General features: G+C 32.1%; 1 protein-coding gene across 1 annotated transcript; it reads left to right on the forward strand.

Moving 5' to 3' along the window:
• The first annotated feature begins 7,907 nt into the window (after positions 1 to 7,907).
• On the forward strand, positions 7,908 to 16,704 carry LOC147396663 (putative F-box protein PP2-B2). Its single transcript, XM_086451724.1, has 3 exons — positions 7,908 to 8,233; positions 15,226 to 15,344; positions 16,074 to 16,704. The coding sequence occupies exons 1-3, from the start codon at positions 7,952 to 7,954 to the stop codon at positions 16,441 to 16,443; spliced, it is 771 nt and encodes a 256-aa protein (XP_086307850.1). The 5' UTR covers positions 7,908 to 7,951; the 3' UTR covers positions 16,444 to 16,704.
• The last annotated feature ends 4,691 nt before the right edge of the window (positions 16,705 to 21,395 follow it).

Genomic DNA, 21,395 nt, shown 5'->3' on the forward strand with positions numbered 1-21,395 from the left:
GGCTCCGACAGGGGTCAGAAGCACTATTTGAATCATTTGGACAAATAAGTACTTTGAAAAATAACTTTTCAAAAGAGTAAAATTAGTGCTTCTATGAGAAGTACCGAGAACAGTGCTTCTCAAATCTGTTTTTGCGGGGAGTAAATTTGTTCGTCACTTAATAGGGTGCGGTTCTAAAACTACCCTCATGAATTTCTTATTTGACTCCATGTATCCTGAATCAGTTCGTCTAAACAAAAAAAACCCTCGTCGTTCATGCTTGAAACCCTCGACAGAACTTTTGCTGAAACCCTATCCTCTCTACGACAGAAGCATCTCATCCTTCAGACGACTACGGCGACGACCTCTCTGACTCAATTCGGCAAAACAGTCCTTGTTTTTTCATTTTGTAAACCCTCATCGTTCACCCTAAATCCTCAACAGAAGTTCTGTCGAAACCCTCTCCTCCCTACGACGAAAGTGTATCTTCCCTCAGGTGACTACGACGACGACCTCTCCGACGATTACAGCGGCGAGTTCATCCTCTCCTCATAGGTAAGTCGATCAGCTTACACTCATCTGATTGTCTTTTCTCTTCTCATATCTATCAAGACAAAGGGGAATATTTGTGTTTTATAATTTTGTTACAAAATCGACTGATTATACAAAATCAATCGACTAAAAATATAGTTCGAATTTTCGAACATAGTAGAACCTGATCTTGCAGTCACAATAATGTTTAGAACACCAAGATAAAATTGAATGGTTTCACAAATCAATATGGTTGGATGGTTTGGATCATACACGACTGATTTAAGGATAAAATTGAATGGTTTCAAAATAAAATTTGAGCATTGGTTTCACAAATATTTTTTTTTTTACTTTGTATGTGCTTGTTCATATAATAAATAAATTAAAAAAAAAAACATCCCAAATCAACACTCCCACTGATTTTTGTGTGTAAATTATTAATTTCACATGTTGAGAAATCCCATGCTTTGGTTTCCAATCTACTCAAATGTGATTTTTTTTCCCTAAAGAACTGCCGATTTTCCCAAGTTTCAAAGATGGGTAGAAATATAACATAAAAGAACATAAACTTCATCAACTTGACATATTTTTTATAGCCCCACTCCCAATCCAAATCAACACTCCAATCCTTTTGTAATTAATCCACATGGATTGGTGTATTATAAGTAAAAGTTGGTGTGCTAATAGCATCTCTCATAATTAATTATGGTTGTTGCATCACTATTATTTTAGTAGGTGTTGTTTGTTCTTTATTTGTTTAAAGTCATTAAGATCCCATCTTATCTCATCACTCTGAGAAAATACATTTGGTCGTCAACATTGAAGAAAGAAAATAATTATTTTTGTAAGATCTTATCATCTAGGAAATTGGGTTTGAATGAGGACTTTGGTTTGGAATTTTGTATTTTAGTGATTCATGTTATTTTGATTCAAGTACACGTGAATTCTTTTCTATTTGTGCAAACCTTGTGTTGTCTTAGTCATACTTTTAAAACTTGTAAAATGGACTCGAAATTCACCCATGTCAACTCAACTCGACTTGATTGGATCTTTTGATGACTCAGCCCAAAATTCGATGGAACCAATTCATCAAATCTACTCATTAACTTGGTATATTTATCTCAAAGCAAAAGATCTACGGTTCTATAAAGGGAGTGTACAAAAAAGGGAGTCAGATTATCACGACTCTTTTTTCAAATATTTGTCAAAAAGGATGTATTCTTATTTTGGTATATATTTATTTTTATCAAAATGAATACCTTCTTTATGGTCATTTTATATTGAATTTACTTTTATACATTTATTTTGAATTTCATGCAAATAACCTTTTTCATTTTTTATTAATAAGCTGGGGTTGAAGGGACCCCTCCTTAAAAACATATCAATGAGAATAATTGTTGAAAAATTCATTGTTTTATTATGTATTTTATTCTTATGTTTTGTTGGGAGATAAGATTTGAACTCAAGACCTCTTGAGTGTTACTTGTAAAGTGTAAAGAGTTCCTTAATTATTAAAATATGAGCTAAAAGTATTATTTCAGTAGTTAGAATTGCTTTATTAGAGAAGTTGAAACTTTAATAATTCTCTTTGAGTCATAATGGTTTAAAACATGTTGATATACGTATTATGTGTTTTTTTAAATGTTAATGTGTATGGGATGTTGCGTGAATATTAGATTGTGTATTCTGCAGTGTATTATGCAGGTATTTTTTTTATCAGGAAATTTTCATATATCCATTTTTAAGAGGTGATGTTGCCGAAATTTTGATAGAATTATAAAATTTATTAATTTTTTTAAATTGAAAATAATTATTTTTATAATTTTTTAATATAAATTTATTATATATATATATATATATATATATAATGTAATTATATATTTATTAAGGTATTTTGATCATTTTTGGTACATTCTAGGTGCATTATCAACATTAAGGGTATTTAAACCTCGTCTACTTGGGTTTGGGAGTCACCATCATTTAAAGAATTTAAGGTGTGAATTGACACCATAAGACGAGTTTTAAAAATATATTTTTTTAAGGCATGACTTGACCAAAAGCGAAGAGTTAAACTATTATTTAAAGGATTTTTTAGTTAAAAAGTATGCAATGCATGTATTTGTATGCTTTGAATTTCAAGTACTAATCCATGAGAATTAGTTTGTTGTGAAATATGTTTTTTAGGTTATTATTATAAAAAAATGTTTTTTTATTGATTTATTTATGTTTTTTGCTAACACGATTTTTTTTTCACATATTTGTTTGTTTTCATTTTAAGATGTCTTCTGAAACAACAAATATGAACAAGGATAAACAAGTTGCAACACAAAATGATAAGGGTAAAGCAAATTAGAGTCTGTATTTACATAAGACCTTTGTTGAACTATGTGTTAAAGCAGTTGCGCAAAGTCATATGAATGGGCCAACTCTAGACAGGTTAGGATGGAAGTTTATTCGAAATAAATTTTTCAAGAAAACGAGATTTAAATTCGAACAAAAACAATTCAAAAATCATTGGAACAAAACAAAATTAGATTGGAAGGCTTGGTCCAATCTAATGAGTGTAACTGGAATCGGTTGGAATGATTATTCTATTAACATGAGCGATGAATGGTGGATTGAATAAGAAATGGTAATACATATTTTTTAATATATTTAATTTCACTTATTTATGAAGATGTCAATAAATATTTATTAATAGTATTCATCATTTTTTTATAGCAACATTCTGCAGATAATAAGTTTCGTTATAAGGCATTGGAGCACAGAGATGAGTTGAACAAGTTATTTAGTGGTACTACAACTACCGGATCTCGTGTTCGATCTTCTGCAACGACAAACATGACAAATGAGTCAATTGCTAATGATGATGATGATGATGATACCCCTGAATACATTCCAGCGACACAAGAAAATATACTTCCAACTCACCCTGATGATGATATTGATGAGTCACCAAGTTCAAGACCATCATAGAGAAGGTCGTCAATAAGTGGGGATTCTAAATCAAAACGTAAAAAAGGAAGAAAATCTTATTTATTCGAGGTTGAATTTAGTCGTTTGGTGGATCTTTTTCAATAAAAACTTAATAAGGATAAACTTCCAAACGAGCAAAAAAAGATTACTCCTAGTGAATGCTTACCACTTCTTAATGAATTAGTGGATGAGATTCCTATAGGTAGCAATTGATATTGTTATGCGGTATCAAAGTTCGTGAAAAGTATAGATTTTAGGAATGCCTTTTATAACTTGCCGACAAATAATGTTCGTCTATCGTACTTTGATTTTAAATATCGTCGTTATCGTGATGATCACCAAAGGGTAGCATAGTTTTTTTTTATACGTCAGTCTTTTATGAATCATTTTTTTTTTTGTGGACTATGTGGTTAGTAAAAGAAAGTTTGTTTTATGGATTATGGTTTGGATTTATTCTGTATGGATTAAATTTCTGTTTATTTCTGATTTGTAGATTGTTGATTATGTCTTATGATTATGGTTTGGTTGTTAAAAATGTTTATTTTAATATTTTATGTAATTAATTATAGATTAAATATATTTATGTGATTATTAATATGGAATATTAAATGATATTTTTTTTATTAATAATGTAAACAGAAGCAAGATGGATTATTTAGATTCAGACGATGAGATTATATATATGACTGCACTTGCTGTAGCAAATCATTATCGTACGGCTCGTAAAAATAAATTAGTTCGACAACCTAAAACTAATTGTAATTTTACTAGACAAAATTATATGAATTATGTTTTGTCTAGAAATAATAAAATATGTCATAAACAAATTCAAATGAAGAAACATGTATTCAAGAAATTATGCAATACTTTACACGAAGAGGTGGGTCTCGAAAGAACAATGAACGTTTATTTGGAAGTATCCTTAGGAATGTTCTTAAAGATATTGGGACAAAACGAGGGCATGCGACGTGTTGGTGATCGATTTCAACATTTTGAAGAAACAGTGAATAGACACTTTCATAGAATCTTGAAGCTGTCCTTGAATTGTGCAAAACTCTCATTGTGTCTCGTTCTTTAGATTAGATTCCTCATCAAATTCGCACAAATCTAATATAAAATTTATTTCTATATGAAGGATTGTGTGGGAGCGATTGACGGTACTCATATTGGAGCACGAGTTCCAATAGCGGATCAACTTCTATATTTAGGTCAAAAAGGTATAACACAAAATGTAATGGCTATATGTTCTTCACATATGTAGTTGTTGGTTGGGAAGGACAAGCAAATGACGCGAACGTGTTCTTAAAAACCATAAATAATCTTAATTCGGGATTTCCTCACCTTCCATCAGGTTGGTGTTCAAACTTTTACTTAGAAGTACATTCAAGTATACTTTATATATATATATATATATATATATATATATATAATGAAATTATTATTCATTTATAGGCAAATATTACTTAGTTGACTCTGGCTATCCATTGATGAATAGGTACATGACAACATATAGGAGTGTCTGTTACCATTTACAAAATTTTCGACGGGGTGCGTGGCAGAAGGAAAAGGAGTTATTTAACCATTTTCATTCTTCATTACGCAATGTTATAGAGAGGTGTTTCAGGGTATTAAAGGCAAGATGGGCAATTCTTAGGGACATACACACATACTCCATTGATATTCAAAGAGACATCGTCATTACTTGCATAGGACTGCACAATTTCATTCGAAATGAAGTTTTGACAGATGTTGAGTTTGTTACATTCGAAAAATTAGATTATATAGATGAAGCCGTCCCTAAGAGTGTAGATAAGCCTGGACCCTCGAGACGTTCACAACGAGAAAGACATAGAGAAATGAAACGTAGGAGAGAAGTCATAGCTGAAGCTATAAAAAAAAGCTTATAATCGACGTGATATAATTATATAATTTTATGATTTAGAAGTTACTATTAACTGAATAAATTATATTTTTGGGTAAATTTAGTATGTTTCTTCTATATGAACATCTTTATTTATTGGTATGACGATCACATATAAATTTTGGTTATGAATGTTTTCTTTTCATTTTACATATGTTGGTGTAATTATTACATATGATTTTATGTATGATGATACAGGTTTTATTATATAATGATTGTCATGTTTTTATACAAGTTTTATTTTTCATATGTCTAATATTTAGGAGAGGTTCTATCGAACTTTTAAGAAAATAAGAATAAGTATATTTTGAGTATAAAATGATGTTATAATATTTTTTTTTAATAAAAACAGTAACTATTACTTTTTTTGAGTATATGTTATTGAGTTATAATGTTAAAAACAATAATTATTACATATAAGGGTATTCTGGTCATTTTAACAGAATACATAATAGTTCCCTAACACAAAACTCTGTAAGAAGTACTTCTGGCAATACTTCTCAGATCCTACTTCCAAACGTACAACATGTATTTAGCTACTTCAGACAGTACTTCAGAAAATACTTTTGGAAGTACTTATGTTTTAAGTACTTCTGGCTCTTGTATCCACATGGGCCCTTAGTTGTCATGCTCATGCTTGTTAGGCCTACGGGTCTGTAACCCTGCCATAAAAAAATAAAATAAAAAAGGCAATTATATATGCAAATACATTGATCCTGATAAACTCAATTTTAATAAATAAAACAAAACTATGAGATATTTTGCTATGACTTTGAGGTTTAATATTATTCTTGGTGTACATTTTACTTGTCGTATGGCATACTCAGATGTTGATATGGACCATTCAATTGATCAGTCACTTATTAAATGAGGCATTGCATGACAATCATGCTAGCAACGATAATGATGGCTTATGAATCTAATGATCTAGATGGTCGGATTGATTGGCTAGATGCACAAACAAAGCTTCTAATCCCTGATGGATAACAAACTTCGAGAGATTAGTATTTGTTAAAACATTCAAATGCCATCCATTTTACAAAATAAAATGGCATCCGACGATGTTGTAAAAAACATTGAAAACAATGAACAACATTCAGGGCAGTGTTGTAAAACATTATTGTGCCAAATAGTTGTACCTCGATCCTGACCCTATATATGTTAGAATTTGTCTGTGCATATCGGCACAGGCATCCCCTTTGGGCGAATCATTTGTGATCCATTCTTGCCAAGTTGGATTGGTTCAGCCTATCCCTTAAAAGAACTGATAATGGAAATTTTGATTACCTTTACCCTTATTCTTGAAAGAATGACTATGAGAATACAATGACTAAGAGGGTACAAGAGGTAAATAAAAACAATAAAGTCGGAGGGGTGGAGGGGGGAAAAGAGGAAATGTAATTTATAAAGATGAATGATAATTCTTGAAAATGAGGGTAGAGGAAGAGAGGTAATGAAATTGGAGAGATATTCTTAAAAAGGAGTTCAACTCTAATGACTCATGGAAAAAAACGCATTATCCTAACCTTATAAACACAAAATCCAATGGTTGATATTTATCCTTAGGAAAAGTATTTTCTAGATGTGTATCGTTTGGATTTCATATTTAAATGGTTGGGATTGTGTGTTTTTTCCACAAGTCATTCTGGACGAGTCAGTAGAAATATACCTCTATTTTATGTATGCATGAATCGGACTTAGATAAAATGATTTGTTAAATGTGTTTCACTCCTGATAATTTACCTCCATATTTGTATTTGAATTGTTTTTCAAATTTATTATTACTTTTATATTTATTTGAATTTGTTAACACTTTATCTTCCAAGAAAATGTATTCTTCCTCGTATCCTTTTATAAATATGTTATCCTACATGAACTTTTTTTTTTTTTTTTTTTGTAAGTCATGTCTAACTAGTAACATTTCTTCATTAATGATATGATTTTTAATTGAAATTTTTTATAAATAAAATTAAAAAGAATTTTAACACAACCTTTCTATGAAATTTAAAATATTAGATTAATTGCCTTCCCACAAAATGCAAGATTAGGATCGAGATTAAGTTTATCCGTTGATCGAAAGTCAATGTACTTTTTATTGTCAAATTAGTAGTGAAATTTTGAATAAAATTAAAAATTCATCATTAATTTATCAAACAAAAAAAAAAAGAATGTTGGCTTTCAATGAAATGATAAACATAATATCACTCGTGTCGTAGGGGTGTTCTAAAATACCCAAAAATCAATTCTAAGTATAATTGCCCCATAGCATTCATAGAGGAAATTGGATGGGTGCTACACATGTGAAAAGTCAATGAGGGGGCATGTCAACAATTTAAAAAGATCAAGGGCATCTATAAAATTAAAGAAAAAAAATATGAAGGGGGCATATCTAATTGACCCATAAAGAAAAGGTCGTTTCATAATATTCTCCTTGTTACTTTAGATTTTAGTGGCAATTAGGCAATTTTAAGCGATAAATCACCGGCCAATCTGTGTGTGTGTGTGTGTGAGAGAGAGAGAAAAGAGAGAGAGAGAGAGAGAGAGATGGAAGAAGAAAGATTGGTGGGTTTCAACATCCTGCCTGAAGGATGCATCTCTAACATCCTCTCCTTGACAAATCCTCGAGATGCGTGTAGATCATCTCTGGTTTCGTCATTATTCAAATCCGCTTCAGATTCAGATGTGGTGTGGGAGAAATTTCTACCGTTGGATTATGAGGAGATCATCTCCAGATCAGTTTCTCTTTCTAATGTGACTTTTTCCTCCAAGAAAGAGCTTTATTTCCATCTCTGCGATCATCCCATTCTCATCGATGGGGGTAATAAGGTACGTTTACTCTATTTTTCTAAACGAATTTGAAAGAAGGATTTTTCAATAATACCCTTAATTATTTGTATGTTTTAATTATAATTTTTATTTTTTATTAATTATAGTATTTATATATTTTTCTTGATGATTTTATTATCACATTAGCAATCCAACACCAAAGTTTTGTATTACGTTCGTCTACCGAACTCCCAATTTTAAAATTAAAATTCAACCTTTTCTTAAAAAAAAAATTTCAAAAACCCTATGGCATCAAATCATGTTTTTGGATGCCACAATGTGACATGGTGAAGAAAATTTTCTTACTAAGTTAAGGAAAGTGTTTTTCTTTTGTTGAAAGGGGCATGAATGAGGAATTGTATTTTAGATTAGGTGCAACAATGATTGTCATCCACAATAGTTGAGAAATAATGTGCACTAGAAATTTAACTAATAGAAAAATCATTCCAAATGTCAGTATGGTGTTGTAAATATCTAAACATTCAAATATTCAACATGACTTTCATTGTCCCAATAGAAACTAATCAACATATATTTCAAACATACATATTCATGTTAAATCAAAAAACATGGTATGGTTATTTATCTCATGTCATCGCAATTTAATCTTTGATTCAATGTGTTTGGAGGTGTGGACTTCAATCCTTGTTCCTCGTAGCCTTCGAAACCCCAATCGAATTTGATCCCTTTAATTACTAGACTCACCTTCTCCCTTCTTTCTATGTGGATCGATTGGGTTAGTGATTGATGGATATCACTTTTTTTATTTTGTTATTTCTCCACAAATCTTTATGCGTTCAGCGTATTCAATATGGGTTAGTCGATCCCCTTTTATAGATGAAGGTTGAGAGTCTATAATCATTTTCTTAGTAAATTTTCTATCTATCAAGGTCTCCTAGTAAATCTTAAAGAATATAGAATTCTAATTATATTGGGATTCTATTAATATTGATATTTTATTATTATATAAAATCATTGTGCGATTTGGAAACTAAAATCGTGGAGGTCAATTGACCAAGGTCAATGGGCCACACGTTACATGGGTCTAACATTCTCTTACTTGGCCCATTAAACCGATTGTGTTAATAGTGAGTTTCAAAACATTTTCAAAATGACCCAATTTTAGGATTCTATAATTGAAAATATTTTATACGTGATCACGACTTTTAAAACCATCAATATTCCCAATATGTAATTAGATTCCTTAATGTTATATTTCGATTAAATATTAATGTGAGTAATGGCGGTTGTATGTCATCTATGTCATACTTCCTTCCATATACCACGCTATTAATACCTTCTTTGATATAGTCTTTAATCGTGCCCCTTTCTTTTGTCTTGTCAAGATATTTCCTGTATCACTTAAATCCAAATAAAATATGCATAATATAATTGGAAACAGGAAATAAACATAAACAAATTTTTATTTAGTACTAATATTAATGTTAATTACATAACCACTTTAAAATAATTTATTTCATATACATAAAAGATTTTCCCAAAAAATCCATCTTGGTAACATGTTTTTTATAAACTTTTGGTGATAGCCCTTTTGTCAATGGATCAGCTATCATTTGAGTGGTACGAATATAATCTATTGAGACTAACTGTTTCTGAACTCTTTCTCTAATTACCAAGTACTTGACTTCCATGTGTTTCGCATCGTTTGAATACTTTTCATTCTTAGATAAAAACACAGCTGCAGTATTATCACAATATACCTTTAGCGACCTGGTTATAAAGTCGACAATCCCAAGTCTTGAGATAAAATTTCGCAACTAAAGAGCATGACTCGTGGCCTTAAAGCATGCCACGAATTCAACCTCCATAGTGGATGAAGCAATAATGTTTTGCTTCACGCTCTTCCACAAGATAGCTTCTCCTTTGGTAAAAATACGAAACCTTATGTAGACTTTTTGCGATTAGAGCGTCTGGCAAAATCTGAATCCGAGTATTCGATCACTTCAAGATGATATGATCTCCTGTAAATGAGCATATAATCTTTCGTCCCTTGTAGATATCTCATAACCTTTTTTGCATCTTTCCAATAATCTATTCTTAGGTTATTTTGATATCTTCGCAACATTCCAACTACAAAACTAATATCTAGTCTAGTACAGGTTTGAGCATACATCAAATTCCCAATAGTTGAAGCGTATAGAATATCCTTCATTTGCTCTCTTTCTAAATCATTCTGCGGATATTGTATTAAGTTGAATTTGTCTCCTTTCTCAATAAGTGCATCACCATTAAAACAAGATTGCATATTGTATCTTTCTAAGACTGTTGATATAACTTTTCTAAGACAACCCTTATAATCCTTGAGATCGATTCCTAAGGATTTCTATGCCAATGACTTATGTTGCCTCACCCATATCAACCATCTTAAAATTCTTAGTGAGATAATTCTTGGTTTCGTGCAACAAACCAAAATCACTACTAGCTAACAGAATATCATCTACATATAGAACCAACATAATAAATTTGTTCCCACTGATCTTTAGATATATACACTGGTCAACAGTATTTCCTTAAATCCGAAGGAGGTAATGGTATCGTTAAACTTTATGTACCATTGTCTTGAAGCTTGTTTAAGTCTGTAAATTGATTTCTTAAGTCTGCAAGCTAGATTTTCCTTTCCCTTTTCTGTGAACCCTTCAGGTTGTTCCATGTAGATTTCTTCACCTAAACTCCCATTTCAGAAAGTCGTTTTCATATCCATTTAGTGTAATTCCAAATCATGAGCCACCAATGCTATAATGATTTTAAGTGAGTCTTTCTTTGAAATTGAAGAGAAAGTCTCAGTGTAATTAATGTCTTTCTTTTAAGTAAAATATTTGGCCACAAATCTGGTTTTAAATCGTTCGACATTGCCTTTTGTGTCGCGCTTGATTTTAAAGACTTACTTACAGTTGACTCTTTTAAATTTATGAGGCAATTCAACGAGATCCCAAATACTATTCTGGTCCATAGATTTTAACTCTTTTTTCATGACATCTATCCACTTGATATCACTACTTTTCATTGCTTGTGGAAACGTAACCGGATCTTTATTTATCCCAATATTAAAATTAGATTCTTGTAGATACACCAAGTAATCATCTGAAATGGCAGGTCTTCTTTCTCTGAGAGATCTTCTCAGAATTATTTATGGTGAATTTTCAATTACAATAATTGAGTCGTAATGGAGTGGTGAACTAACTTGTTTTAACTGTTGTCCATTCTTCTTAAGTTGTTGAACATCTTGAGAACTAACAGTTTCATGAAGATTAAGAGGTGATAGGATATCCACTCTTATTTCTTCGAGAGTTATTTTACGTGGATCGACACTCTTACTAATTTCACCATTTTTCAAGAATATAGCATTTTTGATTTCAAATATTCTCGTACTATGTTTAAGACAATAGAACTTGTATCTTTTAGATTTTTTTGGATAACGAATGAAATATCTAGATATAGTCTTGGGATCCAATTTCTTTTCCTGTGGGTTATAGATCCTTGTTTCTGTTGGGCAATCCCAAACATGTAAGTGTTTTAAACTGGGTTTCCTACCAGTCCATAACTCGAATGGAATTTTAGGAAACTATTTTACTAGGAACTCTATTTAAGATGTACATTGTCATCTTTAATGCTTCTCCTCACAAGTGTTCTGGAACTGTTAAGTGACTCAACATACTCCTAACCATGTCCATAAGTGTACGATTACGCCTTTCAACTACACCATTTTGCTGAGGCGTTCCAGGCATTGTGTACTGTGCACAAATACCTAACATTTCTAAAAGTTTAACAAAAGGGCCATGGTTCTGACCCGATTCATCAAATTTATCATAGTATTCACCTTCTCTATCTGACTTAACTACTTTGAACTTTCTGTCTAACTGCCTTTTACCTCAGTTATAAATATTTGAAAGATATCCACATACTAAGATTTTTCATGAATTAGATAGACATAGCCATACCTAGAGAAGTCGTCTATGAATGTGATGAAATATCTTTTTCCACCCAAATATGCAGTGGGAAAGGGTCCACAAATATCAGTGTGTATAATCTCAAGAAGTTCTTTATTTCTTGTGGCTCATTTCTTAGTATGTTTGGTTTGCTTTCCTTTAATGCAATTCACACATACTAAGAAATGTGTGAAGTTCAAATTGTCTAAAATTTTGTCCTTCACTAATCTCTCTATCCTATCTCTAGAGATGTGTCCTAGACGTTTATGCCACAAGATTAAGGAATTTTCATTAATCAAGTCACGTTTCAAACCATTATTCAAATGCAAGGAAACTAAAGATTAGGCATAATCATAATTTAAATTTACTTTATATAAACCATCAATTAAAATCTCAGATCCAACTAAAACTGAACGAAAAAATAACTTTAATTGTCCATATTCAAAAGAAACCGAATAACCTAAACTATCTAATCTAGATAAAGAAACTAAATTCCTAGATATGGTAGGAACATAAAAAGTGCTTTCCAGATCCATCTAATGACCAATATGCAATACCAAGCGATAGATCCCTACAGCTAGCACTTGTTTTTCGAGACAGTTCCCCATGAAGATAGATCTTTCACTTTGCATTGGTTTCCTGCTTAAAAGGAATCCCTGCATTGAATTCGTAATGTGAGTTGTGGCTTCAGAATTAATTCACCAGGTATTAGAGGTACTTCAGCTAAATTTGATTCATAACATACAAAAGAAATAAACATACTTTTTTTTTTCTAACCAACTTCTGCGTTTAACGTAGTCTTTCTTTATGTGTCCCGTTTTGCCACAAAAGTATCACTCGACACTATTATTGTTCTTCCCTTCAACCTGATTTACATTCCTAGGCGCTTTATCTTTTCCTGATGAATTTTTCTTCAATTTCCTTGATATTCATCATTTCTTCCACGTTCCTTGAATCATCACAAAAGCAGACTTTTTCCCTTGTCTCAATCTCGTCTTTTCTTGAATGCACTTATTTGTCAGTTTGTTCACATTCCACTTGTCTTTATTAGTGTTGTAGTGGATCTTGAAAGGTCCGAACTGAACTAGGAGAGAGTTGAGGATGAATTGAACCAGGAAGGAATCGTCCACGCTCATTCCTAATGCTCTTAACTTTGCAGCCTTACCCGTCATGTTGAGGATGTGGACTTGTATTCTTTGTGCCCCATCGTACTTCAGAATTGTCAATTGAGCCATTAGTGTGCCCGCAAGTGACTTACCAGCAAATTTAAATTTTTCTTCCACGTTCTTCAGGTACTCCTACGCGTTGTTAGTCGGAGGTAAGGAGGTCTTGATGTTGTTAGCAATAGTCATCCTCATGAACATCAAACTAAGTCTATTCGATCTTTCCCAAGCGAGAACTAAGTTTTCTTGTTCTACCGTACTATTCTCAGTTAATTTTGCAGGTTTTGCATAAATAAGTGCTAGGTCAAGATCCTGAACTCCTAGAGAGAATTGGATGTGCTCATACTATTTCGAAAAATTCGATCCAACAAGGATTGGGATGGTAGATGCATGAGAATGGAACGAATCGAAAATTGAAATTTTATAAGGACAATGCGTTAGTTAGTGCTTTGAGTTGTATTAAATAAATGATGAATTCATTAAATATCACCTAAATTTATCCTTTGAGTTAAACTAGGTATATTCATTGTTCACTCATCTAAGGGTAAAAACTAATTTTATTTGCCCTATAAGGCTAACATAATCTATATAATTTATTTAGTCAGTTTTGTTACCTTTGGATATCCAATCTTAGCTCTGTTAAATTATATAGATTATATTACCTTACGTAGAGTTCAATTAGTTAAATGAAATTCTCTTTTGGACTAATCCCATTTAACTAATTGAGTCTGCAACTGTAAAGATTATTGTTTCTTAATGTCAGTCCGATGACCAAATTTAATATAATTAGATATTTCATAAATTTTACTAGTTAAGGCTATTTTAGTAGCTACCTCTTGATTGTTCAATAATATTTACATAAAGTTTTGCTCAACAAAAAATCCAATATCAAAACAAAATGATGCCAATAGCAAAATTTAGAATCACATGCTTACAATAAATCCGAAATTCAAAAATCCAACATCTAGAAATATATATACATGTGGAAACCAAAATTCATGAACTAAAATTGAATTGAATATTTACGTGGCATCGAAAATTTTCAAAATCATAATTGGCAATACATATCAAAACCCAAACCGAATTGGTAACTCATGTATATGTATGCAAAACAAAATTCCAAAATCAAAATTGAAACATACATGTGAATACCGAAAATTCTGAAATTGAATATTCATGATGAACCAAAATCTAAATTTGAATGTACAAATTAGAAATCTGAATTTAATATATATACACGTGAAATTTATAAAATCTTGCTTAAATAATAAAAGAGAAATGAAGATGTAAATTAGAAAGAAAAGAATGAGGAAGAAATGCATTATTTTAAAAAAAAAATGTGAGGAGTATGCCTCGGGCTAAAAGGCGTATCCCTCACATTGAGGCGTATGCCTATTAGGTGTCTCATGGTTTGTAAGCCTTAACTACTTTAAGGTTTCAACCTTATGCCTCAGGGCATTTTTAATGAGCCTCATCTTGAGATGCACCTCAGGGTGTAAGCCTCACATGCCTCTAAAACCACAGGTGTGAATCATACGATTTGAGATACTAGTGTCGATAATCTATAAAGAAAAGAAAGACACAAAAAATAGAAATATCTATCAGATTTGCTAATTTTGAGGAGTATGGATGATGAGAATGGAAATAAGTTTGTTGATATTGTTCACTGATGAGTTGGGGAGAGATGGTTGAGGCTTTGGCAACATTTGTTGTGCTCTTAAAAGTATCCGCTACAGTACCTTGTCTAGGAGATAATCATGTAGTTTACTTGATACTACATATTGAAAATTTGTTTTATATATATATATATTTTTTATATGAGCAAATTTGCTATATTTTATTATTATCATCATTTTTGTTTATAAAATTTGTGTTCTTGCAGAAATACTGGGTTGACCGGGAAACAGGGCACAACTGCTTCATGTTGTTTGCGAGGGCTATGTGTATTATATGGGTAGATGACCCGCGTTATTGGCGTTGGCTTGATATAACAGAAACAAGGTAATTAAGTATTCTCAAGTACAAGAAAATCATCGATCTAATTGATTTTTCCAGAAATAAACCATCTCATTTTTCATCCTATAATAGCTTTTATTTTCCAATTTCTTAAACAATTTTGTTGACCAATTAGTTGCGATGCCTGAAAAAATTTGGTCCGAGAGAAATCCTATGGGTTTTTCCTCAAATTGGGTAAAATTCTTCACATGGACCCAAAATTTGAACAACAATGGTGGAATTTTGATACAACACAAGCCACACAAGACTTTCTAACGTCGAACGACATTTTAGGTAGAGCATCAGAAGTGCGGTTGAGATGGGAAGATATTCCTAGGGATTCCCTACATAAAAAATATCTTTCCATCTCAACTATACGATATTTGATACTTTGCCTGAAAGTTCATTTATCGCGATGGTAGTATTTTCTATTCCATATATAAATAAACAAAAAATGGTAAAAGTAAGGAAATGGGTAAAAACTTTTATACACCCGTCTTTTGAAGTGAATTTACCTTTATACCTTTTTAATTTTAAAATTAAAATATTTGGTTACATTATTTTTGAAAAAAAAAACAAAGGTTTATGAAGTTAAATTCATTACTTAAGTTTTTATGTAGATATATAAATTTGACCAAAAGTTCTATCTGACTATCTAAAATGTGAATATTTTTGCGTCATGTAAGATACAGTATTAGTTAATTTCTAATTTCTTTTTAACAATTTTATTCACAGTGGTGATGTTATCTCCGTAGCTAAACTTCTAAATGTGTGTTGGCTCGAAGCAAAAGTGAACTTCGATATATCAAACCTCTCCCCAGAAACTACTTATGAGATTTCATTTGAGGTGATGATCGAAGAACGATCGTTTGGGTTGGATTTTGATGTTATCTTTGCAATCCAACAACCTTCTGGAGTTAGAAACGAACATAGGCAGAATTTAAGTGAACTGACTAGATCAGAATGGCAAGAGATTATAATAGGGGAATTCGAAACATCTAACGATCCGTATGGAGTTATGGAAGTCTTTTTAATAGGATACAACACCCCTCAGTGGAAACGAGGGCTTGTCATCAAAGGCCTTATTATTCGCTCTAAAAACTGAGTCAATGACGAAGGAGATGGGAGTGCTGCAGATGACTGTAATCGAGGTGAAAGTTGGGCAGTGGAAATTCGGCCTCATCATTGAAGGAGAGTAAGGTATGCGTGTGGACTGAATTACTGTCGATATTAGATATTATTATGTAATTTCCTTTTTAAAATCTGTGTTTCTAATAAAACTAGTGGGCCATGCATGTGCGATGCACGTGCAGATATCATAAACTTGGGACTTAATTATCTAATCTACGATTGAGTCATAAACTTACCGACTGACTTATCAGTTTATCATGTGTTTTATGATAATCATGAAAGAATTAAGGAAAACAGGACAATATTTATAACGATATTTTAAGTAGTACAAGGATATTTTTTCAAGATAAATATTAGAGTGCTTCTATTGCCACACCAACTTTTGTTAATACCACCCCAACATTAGGGCTGCAACTTGGGTGGGCCAAACCCAAACGCGATGGGTTGAACTTGACCTTAGGTTAGGTCTAGGCATAGTTAGCTTGGGTCTAGGCAACAAAAAAAAAATACTAGACTCAAATTGGGTTGGGTTTGGGCAACCCGATTTACTAGAACCCAAACTTAATATGACTATAATTTAAAAATACTTTTTAATATATTAGTTTCTTTTGCATTCATGTAGTATATGTACTTTTGTTTCCCTATGTATCAAAAGTATTGTGGGTTTATTTTCATAAAATAAACGATTGCTTTGTTATTAATACTTTTGTTTATGTGATTCTATTTTTCCAAACACAATGTAAATGTTTGTTTTATTGGATTTACGACCAACAATAAATAAATTAAGATGGTAACTCTAGTTAATCATCGTTTTCTTCTTAAAATTTTAAATTCTTTTACATACCACTTACATTTGTATATGCCCTTATCATTTTTAAATTATCTAGTATTAAATGGGGTGCTGTTAGCAAAACTTGGTGTGGCAATAGAATCTCTCAAATATTATTGATTGGGAAACCAAACCATATTTGACGATTGAGCAGTCCTTTTGTCCTGTTTTTCATACAAATGTGTGTAGAAGTAGAAATTCATCCTCATTCATAGCTTTTGATCCCGATACTCCAGCTTGTGTCAGCACCAAGGCACCAGCCCTCTCTCCTTGTAGTGTCAACTATCAATGTTTTGTAATTGAATTTTTATTTATTTATTTGTGGAACCAAGCATATTGATGAGAATCCAAAGTTTCTTTCTCATTAATCAGATCCATCTTAACTAGGGCGGCCCAAACCTGAATCCGATGCATTGTACCCATCCTCGAAACAGGTCTAGGCATAGTTAGCTTGGGTTCGGCCTCAGATTCGAGCTACAAAGAAAAAATATATGACTTAAATCAGGTAGGGTTCAGGTATAGGTATCGGCCAACCTGATTTGCCCGAGTCCAACTTAACATGATTATAATTTAAAAATATTTCTTACCTTGATTTCTTTCTTTGGCACTCACAATTCATATTTCAATATGTATACTTTTAGTTATCTATATATCAAAACTAATGTGATTATTTTCATTAAATAAATTATTGTTTTTGTTTAAGTGTAATTCTATATTGTCATACAATGATTATATTATAATTTTAAATATTTTTTTTATTCTTTTGTTGGAAATTGTGAGCAATAATAAATAAAAATGATTATTTTAGTTAATCTTTTTATTCCTCTTCTCTCTTTAAATTTGCTTATAATTTTATGTTTATAAAATTTTGAAATACATTTTTATGCCAAATAATTATATATTATAAATTCTTTTACATGACTCTTATATTAACCCTTATCAATACTAAATTACCTAGGATTAATTAAGAATGAATTAACCTGACCAAGCCAATCAGGTTGGGCACCGGTATGGATTGGTGATTGTCGTGCTTGGGCTGGGCTTGGGTTGATTCCTAACTCGGCCAACCTGCTGAGTTGCAGCCCTAATCTTAAATGTGTTAAAATTGGAGTTACAGCTTTTGTAGAGTTGAAAAGTAGCAGTTAAGAACCCCTCACTCCTCAGCAATACTTTGACTATGTAGAAAGCTTTTAACCACTATCCAACTTAAAAGTTTGGAGAAAACTAGTGGTGGCAATCCTAACATGATTCGAAAACAACACGAAATTAGTGGGTTTGAATCAAGCCTAAATGGGTTTGGGTTATAATGGTGTCAACCTGTCTAACACGATTATTAAATGGGTTGGGTTTGGGTTAGGGACGTCAACTCACTTAATCCATTTTGACACGTTTAGTTATTATGTCATTAATGTATAGTTTTAAATATATCAACAATTATTAAAGAAAATTTTAAATTACCCAATTTTTTACTTGAACTTCCAAGAATATTTTCATAATATTTATTTTTTTTCAAATTTTATATAATATAGATGTTGTTTTAAGATATTTTTTAAATAATTAATTGCTAAACTTTTAGTTTGAGAAAGAAAAAACACTTTTGTTAGTAGCTGTTGAGGCAGTTTTTGTTGTAGTTTGTCATCTCATATCAAGAAAAGTTTCAGCCGTTCTTGATCGAGTCTACATGCATTGCCCTCCATTTGAGTTATAAATTATAATGACCATTATTCGCCATATTTTATTGAAATTTTGAAGAAGGAAAAGAAAATGCAGAAGAGGGGTTCACCATAATATCGGCCATTAATCAGCTAGTCGAGAAAAATCGCAATTATCATCTACTTTTACATGTAAGATTACTTTGCATGTCTTAATGAGTGTATCATTAATCAATTTTAGAGCTGGTATGAACTATTTTTCAAAAGGTATTGATTAATTATACACTAAATAATGTGTATTTACGTCAAGCAACAATTTTCAAAACAAACGATGTAAGGAAATTTCAAAAGAAATAAGTATAAGAGTCATGATAATTGGACTCTCTTTTCTCCATACACCCCCATCACAAAACGATAGATCTTTTTTTTTGGGATACACAATAAAAAGATATATGATTTTGTAACTGCCAGGTCAGGGAGTGTTTGAGGGTGTCGGAAAAAAGAGCGTTAGATTATCATTAATCTAAGTATCAATCAAACAACAAGAGAGTTAAAAAAAGATTCGTGATAATTTGACTCCCCCCTCTGAAATATTCTCACATACTCTCCTGACGTGACATATGCATATATGCAATTGTGTATCCCGATAAAAAATCTATGGTTCAATGTAGGGGTGCAACTTGGTTCGCTTTGTGGCAAAATTGGAGCTGAATCGACATAGGTCGGTTCCACTAAATAAGAATCAAAATCGAATCGAAATGCCCATAGAACAAAATCAAACCAAACAAATCTAAGGTCGGTTTGGTTCGGTTCGGTTCTATTGGATACTAATATCCTATAATCCTGCTTGGAAACAACATATTTTTAATGAAAATAATAAATAAATAAATAATGAATATGAAATTTTATATAATACGTCATTAATTGATATATAAAACATGTCATTCATTTATCTATAAAATAAAGTCATTACTATAAGCTAAATGATCATTAAAAATGTAGTAAGTCATTATGAGTTTGTTTCTCGAGTTGGTTCGGTTCTATAGAAGCCTTGAACTGAGAAACGAACCAAATTGATCGATTATCCATTTTCCTAACCCAGAATCAAACCACAACTTGTTTCAAACCAAACCAACTTAAAGCCATCGGTTTGGTTTGGTTCTCAGTTTGAACTAGACCAAGTTGCACCCCTAATTCTATGCACATGCCATGTCAGGAGAGTAAAGGGGGAGTATGTAAGAGGGGGAGTTTGAAAATCATTATTAGAAAGTAAAATACAGCACCTCAACTGTTGCGGTATCATTTGTTAAAGAATCAAAATCATAATTAAACAATGCCTTGGCAATGATATCCAATGTCAACTGTGAACAGGGACTCCATCATCTCAACATCCTTCTCCATCAGAAGCAATATCCTCTAGCTTCTGATAATGCCTATTTGTAGCTTTAACCAAAGAGGCTAATCATACATAGTTGCTACATACTACAAATGGAAAATCAAATAGAAAAATATAAAACTTGAATTGAAATTGGTTGTTCACTGAAGTCGAATCAAAATCCCAATTCAACATCGATTCTAATATTGCAAGATTTGTTGTGCATGGAGATAAAGATGGGAGAGTTCTTCAACGACAAAAGAGATTGAGAGCTAACCCCAAAGGGTTGGCCTAGTGGCAAGCTGAGCTCTAATAAGCTCTTTTGAAAGGGTAGGTCAAGTGTTTGAAACCCCACAAAGCAATGAATTCCTTGGGGTCACTCTCTAGGGTCTAGTTGACCCATGACTCAACCAGTTGCAGGAGGTGGTCGGTGCGTGTGACCATGAGATTACTCTCACCCAAAGAGTTGGCGGGTAGTGGAAATCGGCCTCATCGTTAATGTGACATTGAAATTGACATCGATTCACATATTGCTGATGTGGATGCATGTACATAGCCAAAGATCCTTTCATCAAGATACGACTTAAAAGTATCTATGGTTTTGTGCTCACCTCCATGCGAGTGATGCGTGGATATATGTCAATTTTAATATTACTCTATCATGACTCTTTCATCAGGCGTAATTATCCTCAAAGGCTACCCACGAGGGTGCCCCCTCAATAACTTGGTGCGCATAATGTGCAAGTGTTGCACATGCCCCAAGACTAATCCTTAGACAAGACCATAGATTGGACAAATCCCATATACGGGCCTGGTCCGCTGTCTACAAGGATGCACCAGTTTTTTATTTTTATTTTTTAAACAACATTAAGAAACCCACTTACGGTTTTGATTTTTATTTTTTAATAAAATTATTTGCCACTCTCCAATACATACACTGCTCACTTTTACATAAAAGGAAAATCTTTACAATCAATTCCTTCCTATATTGTAGGGGGATATCTCTATCCTCCTAAATATGTTAATATTTTAATCCAGGGGTTTTACAAATGGCAGCTGGGTTATGGTAT

Source organism: Akebia trifoliata, chromosome 8 (genome assembly GCF_017979445.1).
Source record: "Akebia trifoliata isolate Shusen 1 chromosome 8, ASM1797944v1, whole genome shotgun sequence".
NCBI lineage: Eukaryota > Viridiplantae > Streptophyta > Magnoliopsida > Ranunculales > Lardizabalaceae > Akebia > Akebia trifoliata.